The sequence below is a fragment of the Oryctolagus cuniculus genome, chromosome 18 (assembly GCF_964237555.1).
Source record: "Oryctolagus cuniculus chromosome 18, mOryCun1.1, whole genome shotgun sequence".
Classification (NCBI taxonomy): Eukaryota; Metazoa; Chordata; class Mammalia; order Lagomorpha; family Leporidae; genus Oryctolagus; species Oryctolagus cuniculus.
The window spans coordinates 50,452,324-50,466,159 of record NC_091449.1 but is presented as its reverse complement, the minus strand read 5'-3'; the positions used below and the strand labels follow the sequence as shown (position 1 = coordinate 50,466,159).

At 64.7% G+C, this 13,836-nt stretch overlaps 3 protein-coding genes across 12 annotated transcripts; 1 reads left to right on the top strand and 2 right to left on the bottom strand.

The window, feature by feature from the left end:
- The first annotated feature begins 45 nt into the window (after positions 1-45).
- Positions 46-13,708, top strand: TRADD (TNFRSF1A associated via death domain). Of its 5 annotated transcripts, XM_008257434.4 has the most exons (6): positions 46-160; positions 1,631-1,730; positions 11,285-11,443; positions 12,286-12,563; positions 12,650-12,845; positions 12,973-13,708. In XM_008257434.4, the coding sequence occupies exons 3-6, from the start codon at positions 11,293-11,295 to the stop codon at positions 13,260-13,262; spliced, it is 915 nt and encodes a 304-aa protein (XP_008255656.2). In that variant the 5' UTR covers positions 46-160; positions 1,631-1,730; positions 11,285-11,292; the 3' UTR covers positions 13,263-13,708. The 5 variants fall into 5 exon arrangements, with proteins under 5 accessions (XP_008255656.2, XP_051703148.2, XP_008255657.2 ...); XM_051847188.2 differs by lacking the exons at positions 46-160; positions 1,631-1,730 and adding an exon at positions 7,563-8,709; XM_008257435.4 differs by lacking the exons at positions 46-160; positions 1,631-1,730 and adding an exon at positions 8,760-8,898.
- On the bottom strand, positions 324-5,362 carry HSF4 (heat shock transcription factor 4). 5 transcript variants are annotated; one of them, XM_070062600.1, is made up of 13 exons: positions 4,847-5,362; positions 4,171-4,279; positions 3,919-4,046; positions 3,651-3,810; positions 3,349-3,424; positions 3,124-3,188; positions 2,590-2,692; positions 2,220-2,344; positions 1,867-2,094; positions 1,272-1,377; positions 1,107-1,172; positions 860-929; positions 324-648 (listed from the first exon to the last, which is right to left on the bottom strand). In XM_070062600.1, the coding sequence occupies exons 1-13, from the start codon at positions 4,896-4,898 to the stop codon at positions 497-499; spliced, it is 1,440 nt and encodes a 479-aa protein (XP_069918701.1). In that variant the 5' UTR covers positions 4,899-5,362; the 3' UTR covers positions 324-496. The 5 variants fall into 5 exon arrangements, with proteins under 5 accessions (XP_069918701.1, XP_002711687.2, XP_002711686.1 ...); XM_002711641.5 differs by having other exon boundaries at positions 1,867-1,990; positions 2,220-2,370; positions 3,686-3,810; XM_002711640.5 differs by having other exon boundaries at positions 3,686-3,810.
- On the bottom strand, positions 5,502-7,519 carry FBXL8 (F-box and leucine rich repeat protein 8). 2 transcript variants are annotated; one of them, XM_008257431.4, is made up of 3 exons: positions 7,368-7,505; positions 6,915-7,026; positions 5,502-6,801 (listed from the first exon to the last, which is right to left on the bottom strand). In XM_008257431.4, the coding sequence occupies exons 2-3, from the start codon at positions 6,977-6,979 to the stop codon at positions 5,829-5,831; spliced, it is 1,038 nt and encodes a 345-aa protein (XP_008255653.2). In that variant the 5' UTR covers positions 6,980-7,026; positions 7,368-7,505; the 3' UTR covers positions 5,502-5,828. The 2 variants fall into 2 exon arrangements, with proteins under 2 accessions (XP_008255653.2, XP_002711675.2); XM_002711629.5 differs by lacking the exon at positions 6,915-7,026 and having other exon boundaries at positions 7,368-7,519.
- Positions 13,709-13,836: the final 128 nt, after the last annotated feature.

Below are 13,836 nucleotides of genomic sequence, written 5' to 3'. Positions count from 1 at the left end.
TCACAGCTCTCCTCTCATCGACCTCCCTCCTCTCTGCTTGTCCCAGACGAGGCTCAGAGAAGGGGACCGACCGACTCGTGGTCACAGAGCGCTGCATCGCTGGGCAGGGTGCGTCCCAGAGGTTGCAGGGGCCACGCGTGAGCCCTGGATCCCGGCCTAAGTAAGAGGGTTGGCCCCCTCCCCGCTTCCCAAGTACCATGACTCTCTGGAGATTCTTCCATTAAAGCCCTAGCACCTGGACGCTTTTACGAATGCAAAGTTCCCCTTCCATCACCAGGACACCTGTGCTCCCTCCCTGGTCGACGGAGAAAAGAGAGCAGAAACACAGAAAAAAATGCAATTTATGTGCAGGGCTCATCAGGGTGCTGGAGAGAGGCCGCGGAGTCAAGGAGAGGGGGTTCACTCACCCCCCGCCAGGGGGCGCCAGGAAGCCGAGAGGGGGTGTGCCGCTGTGGACTGGTCCCTCAGCCAGCCCGGCTTCATTTGCTTGCAGGTTTCAAGGGGAAGGACTGGCCCCGGGGCCCAGGTAGGAGGCCCTGCTCTCAGGGGTGCTGTAAATGGTTAAAGCCCCAGGCAAGCCGAGAGCTGGGCCTCCCAAGGCCGCCTGGACATCCAGCAGGAGCGGGGCCCCCAGCGTAGGGTCCTTCCCTAGGAAGAGTGGGTTTGTGCTCAGCAGCCAGGAAAGGTTGCCCTTCCCACCACTCAGTGAGGATGAAACATTCCTAACCTCCTCCTCTCCTGCCATGGTGAGGGGGTGGCTGGACCAAGCCGGGGGGCTTCCCTGCAGAACACCCCCCCCCCCCCATCATGGTAACTTGCTCAGTCATGGCCTCCCTCAGGTCCTGAGTCACCACATTACCTGGGCCTGGAGAACTTAATCCCTTTACTGCCAGCTCACTCTCACCCCTCTCTGGAACCAACGGCTGCATCTGCAAGAGAGAACCCCAGGAAGTAGCTGGGCAGGGAGCCAGTGGCTGAGGGGGAGAGCTGGGGACCCCCAGCCCCGGGCAGGCCTCTGCCAATATGGCTTTGGCCCACAAAAAAGCACGGACCAAAGGGTGAGAGTCCACAACCCCAGACCCCTACCATCCCCTCCCTCATCTTACCAGGGACAGCTCCATGTCTAAGTCCATCAAGGTCCATTCTCTGCCTTGGAGGCTGGGGCCCAGCACCTGGGGAGCACGCCAGGTTAGTGGTGCCCTCCCCGTACTGCCCAGACAGCTGGGCCCTGGGGGTTCTCCTGCCCGTGCCCCAGCCAAAGGGGTACTCACATCCAGGGGTCCTGCAGGCTCCACACCTTCAGGAGGGGCCCTGAGCAGCATTGGAGGCAGCAGACTCTCTGGGCTCCTGTCCCCCCTCTCCAGGCCCAGAGGCCCCCTGTGCACAGAGAATCGCTATTGCCCTGCAGTGCCCACCCCCTATTAGGTTCCTAAGGAATGAAATTCCCCAACATCTAGAAAATGCTACGCTGCCCCTCCCCCCACCAGAGGGCTTCCCACCTGGGACCTGAGGTTTGGGCTGTGGAGCTGGGGGCTTGGGAGGCATCTCCTCCCCACACCAGTGTCAGTACCAATGGTTCTTAAACTATCGTGTATTTTACAGTGATTTCAGTGAACTCGTTTACATGCAGATTTCTGGGTCCTACCACAGAGACGCTGAGTGACCTGCCTGGGAGTTCCTGCTGTGAACCCTGACGCTGGTGCTCCAGGGAGCACTCTGGGTGGAATCAGGTCAGTATCTGAGATCCCACTGCCCACTCTCCCCCTCCGCCATGAAGGGCCAGACCCAGCCGGGCAGCTGGGCCTGCCTGACTAGTGCTGCTCCACCTGCAGAGGTGGCCGCCAGTCAAGAATGGGCTCTGCTCACCTGTCGGGAACCTCCCTGGGACCCCTTGGTTCAGGCTGTTGGGCATTCCTGGGCCCTTCTGGGCTGAAGCTCCCTTTCCCTTCCAGGATGGCCTGCACCACAGCCACAGGCAGCGGTGGGGGGGCTGTCACGCAGAAGTCACACTCGTTTGGGGCCAGGGCCAGCCCGGCCTCGCCATCCCCCCCTGGACTGGCCGGCTCTTCTTTGAGCAGTGCCAGGCCCTTCTCCCTGCACGGAGAAAAGCTTCAACCAGACCCTGGCACTGACCTCTCCCCCACCCTCACAGCCACCTGGGCTGCCAGGCCCTCCCCTTCCAAGCTCCCCCCAGCCCAGGGCAGCCCCGAGCCCCTTACCTCGTGCCACCACTGGGGGGAGACAGCCTGGGCCCTTCAGGGGATGGGGAGTCTTCTGGGATGTCAGAGATGATGGGGCCCCTGGCCCTGTGAGTGCTGAGACCCAGGGTAGTCTCTGGGAGGGGCTGTAAGGAGAAGAATAGACCCAGCCCTTGACCTCCAGCCACAGGGAGAGCCAGAGGCTAACCAGAGCCCACCTGGACCATGTCTAAGGGAAAATGTTTGAGGAGGGCCGCTCAGGCCATGCTGGGGAGCCCAGGTCAGGTTGGGGGTGAAGCCTGGCCTCCATCTTCTCTTTTGGGAGTGGGGGGAAGGGAAAGGCTCTCCATCCACCCCACTGGGCCCTAGGGGAGGGGAGAAGAGAACCTACCGACTGGATAAAGTAGGGGTCCTGCAGGAGGGCACCAGCAAGGGGGCAGGTGTTGAACTTGGCGGGTGTCGGGCAGGAGCTCCCCTCATCCAGCATCAGGGACCTGTGCAGGGTGACCGGGCACAGGCAGGGGTGGGCAGGTCAGCTCCCCTGTGCCTCAGCCTGCACTTCCCTCCCTCCCTCCCTCAGGCCCCAGCAGCCAAGTCAGCAGAGCTGAGGCCTGTTGCCAGGGCATCAGTCACATGCTGGAGGTGGAAGGGGCTCCCCCCCAGAGATGGGGGCCCTTTGGGGGTGGAGAGGGGAGGGAGGGAGTGTGGTCTGAGCCCCTGGCCCTCTGCTGCTAGCATACTTCAAGGGGAGGGGAAGGGGCTGCCGGGGGGAGAATTTTGGGGATACCATCCTGGGCATCTGGGAGTGGGGGGCCTTGGTGGTGGAGCTGGGGGGAGTTTCGGTAGAAGGGGGTGTTCCAGCAGGGAGCCTGGGGGGGTCCTGAAGTAGGTGGTGTGTCCCAGCATCCCTGGCCCACTCACTCACAGCTTTCTCTTGGCTCCTGCATTGCTGGGCCCTGCCTGAAGTGGCCCAAAGAGGCACTGGATCAGCTGAAGAGAAAGCAAAGGGTTAATTCATACCTCACCCACCCCTACCCTAGCAAGAACTCAGGTGGGCTCGGGTGGGATAACTCAGGTACTGGGGTTCTGGCAGGAGGGGAGAGTGTCCAGGGGGCGGAGGGAGAAGCGAGATGGGGGCGGGGAGGAACACCTTGCCGATGACCCGGTGCTGCTGACCGTGGCTCTGCCGCAGTGTCACCACCTCCCGCCATAAGATCTCGTTCTGCCTGGGGAAGGGGTGCGAGAGTGCTGAGGCCTCTGCGAGTTCGCCAAGTCACCCCTCTCACCCCCCCCCCCAAATGGCGAGGCTAGCACCCGAGGGACCACCCAAGGTGATGGTTCATTCCACGGAGACCTGAGCTCCATAGTTCGGCCTTTCGTCAGGATGGAGACACCAACGCCCAAGAAAGTAAGGGGCTGTCCAGAAACCCCCGGCGACCAGGATCCTCTCACCCAGAACCCCCGCCCAGCCTTCGTGTCCCCCGCACTGCCTGAGCTCCCGCAGCCGCGCCTCCGTGCTCTCCTGCACTCCCCGCAAAGCCTGCACCTCGCCCAGCAGCCGGCCCAGGTCCTCGGGGCGCCAGCGGCTGTCGTCGCAGCGCAGCGCGGGCACCTGCGGGCAGAAGCACCAGTGTGTGTGTGGGGGGAGGGTGGCATTGAACAGGGTGGACGGCTCCAGATCCCCGCCTCGGGTCTGCAGGTTTCCACCGGCCGCCCCCACCTTGCGTCGTACGCGCTCCAGGAGCTGCTCGCGGCCGCGCATGAAACTCGGATGCTGGAACTCGACGTGGTCGCGCTCTGGCCTGAGCAGGCCACCCTGCTCGATGCTCACCACCTTGCGAAAACCGTCTGCGAAGTGGGGCGGGGGGGCGTGAGTCAGCCCATGTCCCGCACCGGGGCACCCACCCCGCCCCCGCCCCTGCCCCCGGCCCCTGCCCCGGCCCCTGCCCCTGCCCCTGCCCTAGGCACTCACACATGTTGAGTTGGCGCACAAAGCTCGCCATGTTGCTGTGCTTGAAATACTGGGGCAACACTTCCTTGGCGAAGCGGCTCTGGTCGCTTACAAGAAAACTGGTCCCGCTCTACCGAGAATGCCCCCCGCCCACCGTGCGGGTGAAGAGGCGCGGTGAGCTGGCGCCCTCCGGCCCCAGGCCCGCGCTCTGACCAGGGCGCCCACTCACAGTCACCCTAGGATCTGGGTTTGCAGCTCAGGGGACAGAGGATAGAGTCAGGCCAGAACCAGCTCTGAGGCCTAGGCTGGGGGACCCCAGTGAGTCCCGGCTCCCAGCCCGACCCAACCTCTGCTCAGCTCTCAGGAGGAGCAAAGGTGGACCCGGGTTCCCCCCCGACAAGTCTTCCACCCGCAATGTGATCCCGAGCCGAAAGCAGAGCCGGCCCTTCCCTTCTCCTGGCCTGTTTCCCGGTTTGTCGAATGGGGTGGGCTGAGAAACAAAGGATCTCCAAGAGGTCCTGACCCTTCCTAAACCCCAGAGGAAGCTGCCTCACCCCATCGCTCACACCCCCTTCTGGACGGCGGGATCGAGGGGCCCGCAGCCCAAGCCCAGGAGGGGGCTGGGTGGGCCTGGGTGTTCACTGACTTGGAGGGACCCCGGGGACCACTGGGGGAATCCAGGGGCCCCAGCCCTCACCGGGCTCCAGCGGATCAGGTGGTCGGTGCCGGGGTCGCCCACCAGCGCCCATAGCTTGCCGAGAAAGGCAGGCACGGGGCTGGGGCCTGGCTCCGTGGGCAGAGCGGCTGGCGCTTCCTGCATGGCGCAGTCTCGGCCCCGCTCAGCGCTGGGGCCGGCCGCTGCGGGCTTGTCAAAGCCGCGAAAGTGCTGCGTTTGCCTCCTGCCCCGCCCTACTCCGCCCCCAGGCGCCGGGTCAGGCGGGGGCCACGTGCGAACCCGCGGGGCGGGGCTCGGACAGCGGCTGTCACTCGCAGACAGAAGGGCTGGCGGGACCCCGAGGTGTGCCCCCGGGGAGGGAGACCTGGGTTCGAGTCTCACCCTTCACCTTCCCTCTGTGCCCCTCCTTAGTTCCTTGGGAGAAGTGGCCCGTGGGCGGCCCAGCCTGCGGGGGAACGTCCTAAAAGGCGATGTCCGTGGGCTCAAGGAAGCCCATGGCAGGGTGAGCAGATACGGTGCGGGACGGGGACTCCAGCCTCCCTTCTGGTCCCCGGGGCATTGCCATTCCAGAGATGCGTTTCCAGGGACCGACCGGGAGTCTCGACCCCTCCCACCTCTGCCGGGCCCTGCCCACCCCCCTCGGAGCTCGCCCGCCGGCCATTCACAGGACGCAGCGTGACTGCAGGATCTGTTTATTTCACTCTCAGCCTGGAGGCCCGGCCCCTGCCGAGGCCCTCCCTCCCCCCACGCCTGGGCGCAGAGGGATGGGATGGACGAGCCCAGTAGGAGCCCAGGACAGCGGCAATCGGCCAGGGTTGAGAGCGCGGAGTGGGCTCAGAGCACCAGGGACTGGGTGCCATCCCACAGGCCCCAATCCCCTGAGGGTCAGCAGGAAACAGAATTCCGAAGGAAAGGGTTAGCAACTGGGGTGCGCCCGGGCATCCCCAGCCGGCGTCCCTGAAGGCTTCTGTCTGCGGGCGCGCGCGGGGGGGGGGGTGCCCCATCACGCCACAAGCGTGGGCCGCCAGGGGTGTGGCTCGCGCTTCAGTTTGAGGGTGTAGCTGCGCAGGCGCGGGCAGTGCGCGCGGAAGGCATCCAGCACGGAGGGTCTCACCACGCAGAAGCAGTGCGCCTCGCACAGGTCCGCGCAGCGCGCCGCCAGCTCCTCCAGCGCTTCGTCCAGCGCCGCCGAGGCGGCGGCGCGCACCTCCAGCTCGCGCAGGGTTTTCGCGTAGTGGCGCGCGGCAAAGCGCACGGGGCCTGCGGTGTCGCCCGAGAGGTTGAGGCGCAGCGCGGCCACGGGCACTGATGGCTGCAGGATGCGCGTGACGCTCTCCTCAGGCAGCGCCGGCTCCAGCTCCAGCTCCACGGCCAGCCCGGGGTGGCGCCGGCGCACGGCAGCCCAGACTTCATCGGGCAGCGGGGATGCGCGTGCATCCTCAGGGCACTCGCATCGCAGGGCGAGGAGCACGAAAGGCGCGCGGTTGGGAGCAGCTAGCGCTTCGAGGGCGGCGCGTGACAGACTGGCCAGGTGCAGCCCGAGGGCGCGCAGGCGCGGGCAGGCCTCCAGCAGCTCCAGCACCGAGCTGGGCCCCACGCTGCCTACCAGTGTACGGTTGTCCAAGAAAAGGCTGCGGAGCTCGGGACAGCCGTGCGCCGCCTGCAGCACCAGCCCGTCGTCTAGCGTGAAGGGCAAGCCGCGCAGGTCGAGGTGGTGTAGCTCGCGGGCGGCCCCGCAGACGGCGTGCACGGCGCCCAGGACGTCGCGGCCAGCGTCGAAGAGCGGTTTCTCGCCGTGACACTTCAGGCACAAGCTTCTCAGTCCGGGGGCACGGCCCGCCAGCGCCGTCAGCAGCTCTATGGCTGCTGAGCGGCTCGGCTTCCTGGAGGGCTCGAAGTCCAGCCGCAGATCGTGAACGTGGTCCAGGCAGGCGAACACATAGGAGCGCAGCATGCCTTCCAGCTCCCAGTGGCAGCTTGGGTTAAAGCGGTGCAGAGGGGGAGTCGGTGACGTCCCCGCGATCAGGGGAGCAGCCTCTGTCTTACCCCTCAGCTGCCATCCCCGCGTCTACCCACTAATTGCACACACCTGCGTCTGACTGCACCCGGCCACCTGCCCCAAGACAGCCGCCGACGGTAGGAGGGAACTCCCATCCCATCCCTTTAGAAGACTTCGGGGACGTCTTCGGCAGGTTGAAACCCTAGCACGGAGAGCCAAGGATATTTTAGGAACCGGCTTTCTCGGCTGTCTCTAAGTAGGCGAGGCCTCCAGACTCCTGGGTTCAATTCCTGCCTCTGCCAGTTCCTCGCCTCCTGTTCTGGGGGAAGTGTCTGTCCATCTGCCTTAGAATTCTGTCTGGGCAGTGGAGAGCACGATACTGCCTAGCTAGCACACCAGGTTTCTGTAGGATTGAATGAGTTCGTATTAAGGCCCTGAGAACAAGGGTTGGTTCAGGACAGGAGTTCAAGACATGCTATCGTGTGCTTTAACATGGGCGACCACTGCATCCCTCCCCCCCACCGGCAGCTGCCGGAGGCTCACCTGATGTTTGTGTGGTGCCACATGGAGCTGCAGGTGGCGGCAGCGGCCCAGGCTCTGCAGACGTGGGCGGCAGCGGCACGGTCCCTTAGCGGCAGGTGGCGGAAGATGAGGGCCAGCACCTCCTCCGGCAGCTGTTCTTTGGGTTCGGCCATCCTGCACCTCGAGGTGTGTGTGGGTTCCTCTGCTCCCTGCGACAGCTCTGGGGGCCCGGAGAGAGGGGGGGCAGATGTCCCTGGGCTCAGGAAATCACAATGTTGAGGGAATACTGGAGCCTGGTGGAGTGCTTGTGGCCCAGGGGGCTGCTACAGGATAAAGACTTTCAAGACAGCAATGGCAGAGCCTGGGTATTAAGCCACGCCTGGGGTCCCACCTGACTGTACAGGACTCATGCTCCTGCAGTTGGGCTCTGAACGCCAGTCTCTGGTTCTCCTTTATTCCCTCACTTGTTGAACAAACCCATGACAATTATGACCTACGTGGGAAGTTGCACAAGTCTTTCCCTGGGAGGGTAGAGGGCATCTGCTGGGGCCCTGGCTCGGCTACACCACCCCATGCCCCTGCTCAGACTGATCCAGGAACGCTGCTTGGGCCAGGGAGTCACTGAGCTCGAGGCATCAGAATCACCTAGAGGTGGGCTCACAATGCAAACTCCACCGCTCCACCTCTGGGAGGGGGAAGGCCCAGGAACTTGAATTTCAACAAGCCCTGGGTGACATTACAGGTTCCCAGTTGAGAAACCCCTGTTCTGTCCCCGCTGGTTACTAGAGAGTGGCTACAGGGTTAATAAGGCGGGAGCATCAGCGAAGACCTTTTAATTGTCAGGGACCAGGAGCCAATCCGGAAGCGGGGTTGCAACAGCTGGATCCGCTCAGGGAGGGGAGGTTTCTGTCCCGCTCCGCCTCGCCGGGGAGGTGTCGGGGGTGCTTCCTCGGGCCGGCCCGGGGAGATGAGGCTCGAGCCCAGAGGGGCGCGGGAAGGTTTGCGTACACACCTGTCACACCGTTGGCCAGTTAATTTTCTCACCTCTTTGAAGCTAGCCTTCTCTCCTGAAATTTGTGCCACAGGCACCCTGGGGCTTCAGATTCCTGGGGCCGTGGCAGGGAGTAGCAGAAATGGGAAAGTATCAGGCCAGATCCCCCGTCGGATCCCCAGGGGGCGCCCTCTCGTCGATCCCTCTTTTTCCACGCGGAGGACAACTGACACTTTCCACGTTGGGCCCTCTGGACTGCCTCTGAGTCCCGCCACCCCCCAAAGTCCCCTCCCACGGGCGACTCTTGCTTCCTTCTAAGCTCGGGCTCCGGCGTCTTACCTGCTCAGCGGACCAGACGGGCTCTGCCCAGGGGTAGGGGACTGGCCGCAGAGGGCGGCGGGGCGGGAAGGAGCCGCAGGCAGCCGGGAGGGCGGGGCGCGCGGGCGGACGGGGCGGCCCGGCCTGGGGCACCGCCCCGGCGCCTCGGCGCACACCCGGAAGCGGCGCGAGTGGAGCCGAGCTTGGCTGGCGTGGGCGGTCGGGCCCCGCCGAGGCAGCCAGGTTAGTGCTGAGGGTGTGGGGGGCTCGCTGGTGCGGGAGGGGCGCAAGCAGAGCGTGGCGCGGTACGCGTGTGTCCCGCCGCTGCCACGGCAAGCTGCGCGGCCAGTCTCCGTGGGGGGCAGGGGAGGGGCACGGAACTTGACTCGGTTGGGTTCTTTGTCCCAACTAAGGGCTTTGGAGGGGCAGTCGGGCATATAGGTGGGAGGGTCGCGGGTGGCGGGCCTGGTTCTGAACAGTTCCGTGAGCCGAGACCCCCTTGCGGGAGAAACCCCCGCGGGAGGGTGACCTTGCGGGGCCGGGAGCGGAGCTGCGGGGGAGCGGGCGCGCGCACCAGGCAGCGGGCGTCGAGGCTTTTGGCGCCTGGACCGGTCTGCAGGCCGCTGCGGCCACGCAGCCAGAGGCGGGGCTGCCTATGGACCCCTAGGTGTTAGTGGGGCCCTGTGTGCCGCGCTGGTCCCTGATAGGGGCAGTGTTCCTGGTTGGCGTCCGCGTGTCCCATGGACCGTTCTCCGGACTCAGCTGGGAGCCTCAGCCCGGCCCCAAGAGGGGCGGAGCCCGCGTGGGTGGGGTGCGGGGCTTCCCGAGGAGGGCCTGGAGGCCAGGGCCTCCCGCCTCTCCTCCACTCCCTTAACTGACCCCACACATTCCCATCTGCCCAGTGCTGGTGCGCGGGAGGGAGCACACCCCCATCTCCAGGTTCCCAGCGGCTGCACCCCACCCCGCAGGCCTGATGGGCAGACTCTGGGCCCCCTCGGTCCCTGCCCCTATCCCGGGGGCTGTGTCCACAGGGTCTGGAGGGTGGCTCCAGCTCGGCCCCGCCTTCCCTCTCAACTCCTTGGCTGGCTTCCTTCCACCGTCCGCCCCGTTTGTGGTCTCCTGGTTGTTGGTTAGTTTAGAAAGACACTTTTATTTGCTGTGTTTAATACAAAGGAAACATGTCTATTTTCTATAAGGTAGAAAATTGCTAAATACAAAGAACATTTAACATCCAGCCCAACCCCACCCTTGCCCCAGTCCTGCTGCGATAAACACAGTGCTGGCTTCCTGTGAACTTCCAGACGTTTTTGGATGAATACATAGTGTTTTACGTGAGAAGGTTGGTGGTGGGGAGGGTCTCCCCAAGGTGTGCCCCCTACGTTAGACCCAGGGTAGGGCCTTCACCGGGCATCACTTCCTTTGCCAGGGTCTGGCCGAGGCAGAGGGGGCCCAGCCAGTGACGGCCCCAGCCTTGGCGCTCAGGATTCTAACTCCCTCTCAACAGTGTCCCGGGCGGGGGTCTTGGGGTCCTCCTGGCACCCCACCCCCAGGGGCCAGGTGGGGCCACCATCTGTCTGGTGCAGAGCCTCTCTTGGCCATATGCATATGTAAATATTGTAAAGCAGTGACTGAGAGGGCAACATGGGGGGTGTCTGTAGCTCCTGTGTCTTGGAAAAGTGATGGGGAGAGGAAGAGACCAGGCGTTCCCCCCTTGCTGCCTCCCGGGACGGCCACTGGAGGCCGCTGTGCGGAAGCTCAGTGGTTCCCTGGCTGGGCCCCTGTGCGCACCCTGGTCTAGGGCGAGGCTTTTGACAGGAGGTGGATGGGGGGGGGGGGATGCGGGGGCCCTGGTTCTCTGTGCACATGGAAGGAATCTCTACTGGAACCGTGTGAGTTGATGACACAGGAGCTTTATAGCAAAAAGGGATGATGGAGCTCGCGTAGCTGAGAAGCCGCGAGCGCAGTGGCTGCAGGGACAGCTGGCCCCGGAGCACAGTGAGGTGAGGAAAAGGCGCGCCCCTTTCCCCTGGGTTCCACGGGAGCTGCAGGATGCGTTCCAATTGGCCCAGCCTGAGCCCTGTTTCCAGCCCCGGCTCATCATTGCCGGAACCTGGAGCCAGCAGTCCCGTGGTGTGAAAGGGGCTGGGACGTCCTCCCGGCAGTCGGACGTGCGTGGATGCAGGTGGCCCCGCGAAGCGCAGCCTGAGGGGGGTTAAGTGCAGGTCTCGAGGGAAGGCCCCGGGGGCTCGCGTGCAAGCCGAACGCAAGGCCAGGCCGTGGGTCTGGTTCGCTTTGAGGCCTGGGCATTGTCCGGAGTGAAGATGTCTCCTGTCCATTATGGTGAGAGCCACACTGGCCAGTGGGGCAGTGAGAATGGCTCTGTGCTCGTGTCACCGTGGCCCTGGGTGCTTTCTCTGACAAGGCAGCGTAGGCACAGTCCCTGCTATGAGGCTGGGCTGGGCGTAGGGGGCTGTGGGCTGAGCCGGAGGCCCAGGCCTGGCAGGTGGTGAACTTCACCCCTCAAGTACACCAGCTGGCCAGGGCTGCTGTGGGGGCCAGCTGGACCACACGGGACAGGAGAGTTGTCTTCTGGGCTGGAGGTGATCTGGACTTTTGTCTACCTCTCCAGGGGGCAAGATGGCAGCAGGGCCAAATGGGTGCCAAGAGTGGGTGGGCAGCGCCTACCTGTTTGTGGAATCCTCGCTGGACACGGTGGTCCTGTCGGACATCTACGCACAGCCCCAGCAGAAGGTGGCGGTGTACAGGGCTCTGAGAACTGCCTTAGCAGGTGCGTGGGTGGGCAGGCACGCAGAAGGAAAGGGGGCCCGGGGTTGGGGCCCAGGCTAGGGTCCCACTGCCTCTCCTTGATGGGCCTGCGCTTATCCTTTTTAGGGAAAAGCTTTGATGATGATGATGGGGTGGGGGTGGGGGGCTACGACCCCTGGCTGCCTAGGCTTGGTCTTTTCTGTGTCTGGCATGTGTATCCTTGGGGTGCAGGCGCGTGCGTCTGAGCACCACCTACCTATTTGTAGGCTAACTTCCTGCTGTGTGATGCCTGCCCACGCCAGCCGGCTCACTCCTTTCTACTAATTGCCCCCCCCCTCTCTTTCTCTTTTCCTCTCACTGCAGCACTTCTTGCCCAAGACCCCTCCCAAGTGCCTACCGTTTCGAGTCCCCCTTTTCCATCTCAGAGCAGAGACCTGAGGTCAGTTGGGGGATCTGACCTGCAGCCCCAGAGTGGCAAGAGCCCCTCTTCCAGGCCAACAGGAGCCGCACGTGGTGGAGGCGGAAGAGCAGAAACTGTTTTCCGCCTCCAGATCTGCCCCTAAGTAGGCTTGGCCGCCCAGGGCACGCATGCCTGTGCTGTGGGGCCGAGCCCCTCTCTTCTTAGGTGGGGCGTTAGGCATAGGCGCTGCGTGACACCGCTCTGGCTTGGAGTGCTCTCTGCGATAGGTCCTGGCTTCTTTCTAAGCTGCTCTTTGCGTCTGTGTTTTGGTTGCCATTTGGGTACCCTGGGGTCATCCTGCACCCCAGCCAGGTCCCAGGATGGGGACGGGTGTCTGGCCATGGGTTTTGCCCTTCCTCCGGCCGTTTGGCGACCGCCATGCGCCTGACTGCCCGCCTCTGCAGAGAGCGGCGGGAGCCCAGACGTGGTGCAAATGCTCAAGATCCATCGCAGCGACCCGCAGCTGGTCGTGCAGCTGCGTTTCTGCGGGCGCCAACGCTGCGGCCGCTTCCTCCACGCCTACCGCGAGGGGGCGCTGCGCGTCGCTCTGCAGAAGCGCTTGGCGGCGGCGCTCCTGCGGCACTCGTTGCCCCTGCGGCTGGAGCTGCGCGCGGGCTCAGAGCTGCTGGACGCTTGGCTGACGGATGAGGAGCGCTGTTTGAGCTGCATCTTAGCTCAGAAGGTGCGGCCGGGCTGCGGTCAGGCTTGGGGGCGGTGGGAGCGGGCTTCGTCTTGAGACCACCACTGATGGCGCCCTCCCTCCCCTAGCCCGACCGGCTCCGGGATGAGGAGCTCGCGGAGCTGGAGGATGCGCTCCGGAACCTGACGTGCAGCCCCGAGGGTCAGGGTGGCGGCGTGGAGGTTGCGCTGGCCCCTTCGCAGCCTCTGGTTCCCTCTCCGTCGGAAGAGAAGCCGTCTCCGCCGGCACCTGTCCACACTTTTCTGTTCCAGGGTCAGCCCGTAGGTGAGGCGCGAGTGCAGAGGCAGGGTTGCCAAGGGCACGGAGCTGGGCGAGGGGCGAGGACTGGGCCGGGCGTCGCTGGGAGGGTACGGGGTTCCCGCTCGCATCTCCTTCCTCCTGCTCTCCGCAGTGAACCGGCCGCTGAGCCTGCAGGACCAGCAGACGTTCGCGCGTTCCGTGGGCCTCAAGTGGCGCAAGGTGGGGCGCTCGCTGCAGCGCGGCTGCCGGGCGCTGCGCGACCCCGTGCTGGACTCGCTGGCCTACGAGTACGAGCGCGACGGGCTGTACGAGCAGGCCTTCCAGCTGCTGCAGCGCTTCGTGCAGGCCGAGGGCCGCCGCGCCACGCTGCAGCGCCTGGTCGAGGCGCTGGAGGAGAACGAGCTCACCAGCCTGGCAGAGGACCTGCTGGGCCTGAATTAGGCCCAGCCCCGGAAGAAGGGGCGGCCGGCCGGCTGGCTTCCCGGCCGGGGTCTGGAGCCCCTGGATGACCGTCCGGGCCCTTCTGCTGCTACCGCTGACCCCCTGTCCATCCGCGGGACGCTGCGATCGGCTTAAACTGCTTTCCTCTCAGCTGCAGCTGCCGGGGCAGAGCTGACTGCCTTTCCCAGGAGCCAAGTTCGCTGGGGGCGCTCCTTTGGGGATCCTACCCCAGAGCTGGGATAGAGCTGGGGGTGCGCCTTTGGGGACCCTACCCCAGAGCTGGGGGGAGTGGCGCTGAGGTCGGCTTCTCCCTCTCCCACCCCGGAAGAGAGGCTCCCAGCACGAAGCACCTGGGTGTTGCAGAAGCACCGGTCTCGCCTGCCTGCAGCACACACTCAGGGTGGGACCTGGATGCTGAGCCACGGTAATAAAGTGTAAGGACAAAACCAGGCGTTGTGGAAACACCAAGGAGGGCGCTGGGCTTCCTGGAAGACACAAGTGTGCATAGGGGTGGCAGGGAGTGAGGGCAGGGCTCTGGTCTTGGCCAAGGTGAGAGGGAGGGACCAGGAGGTTT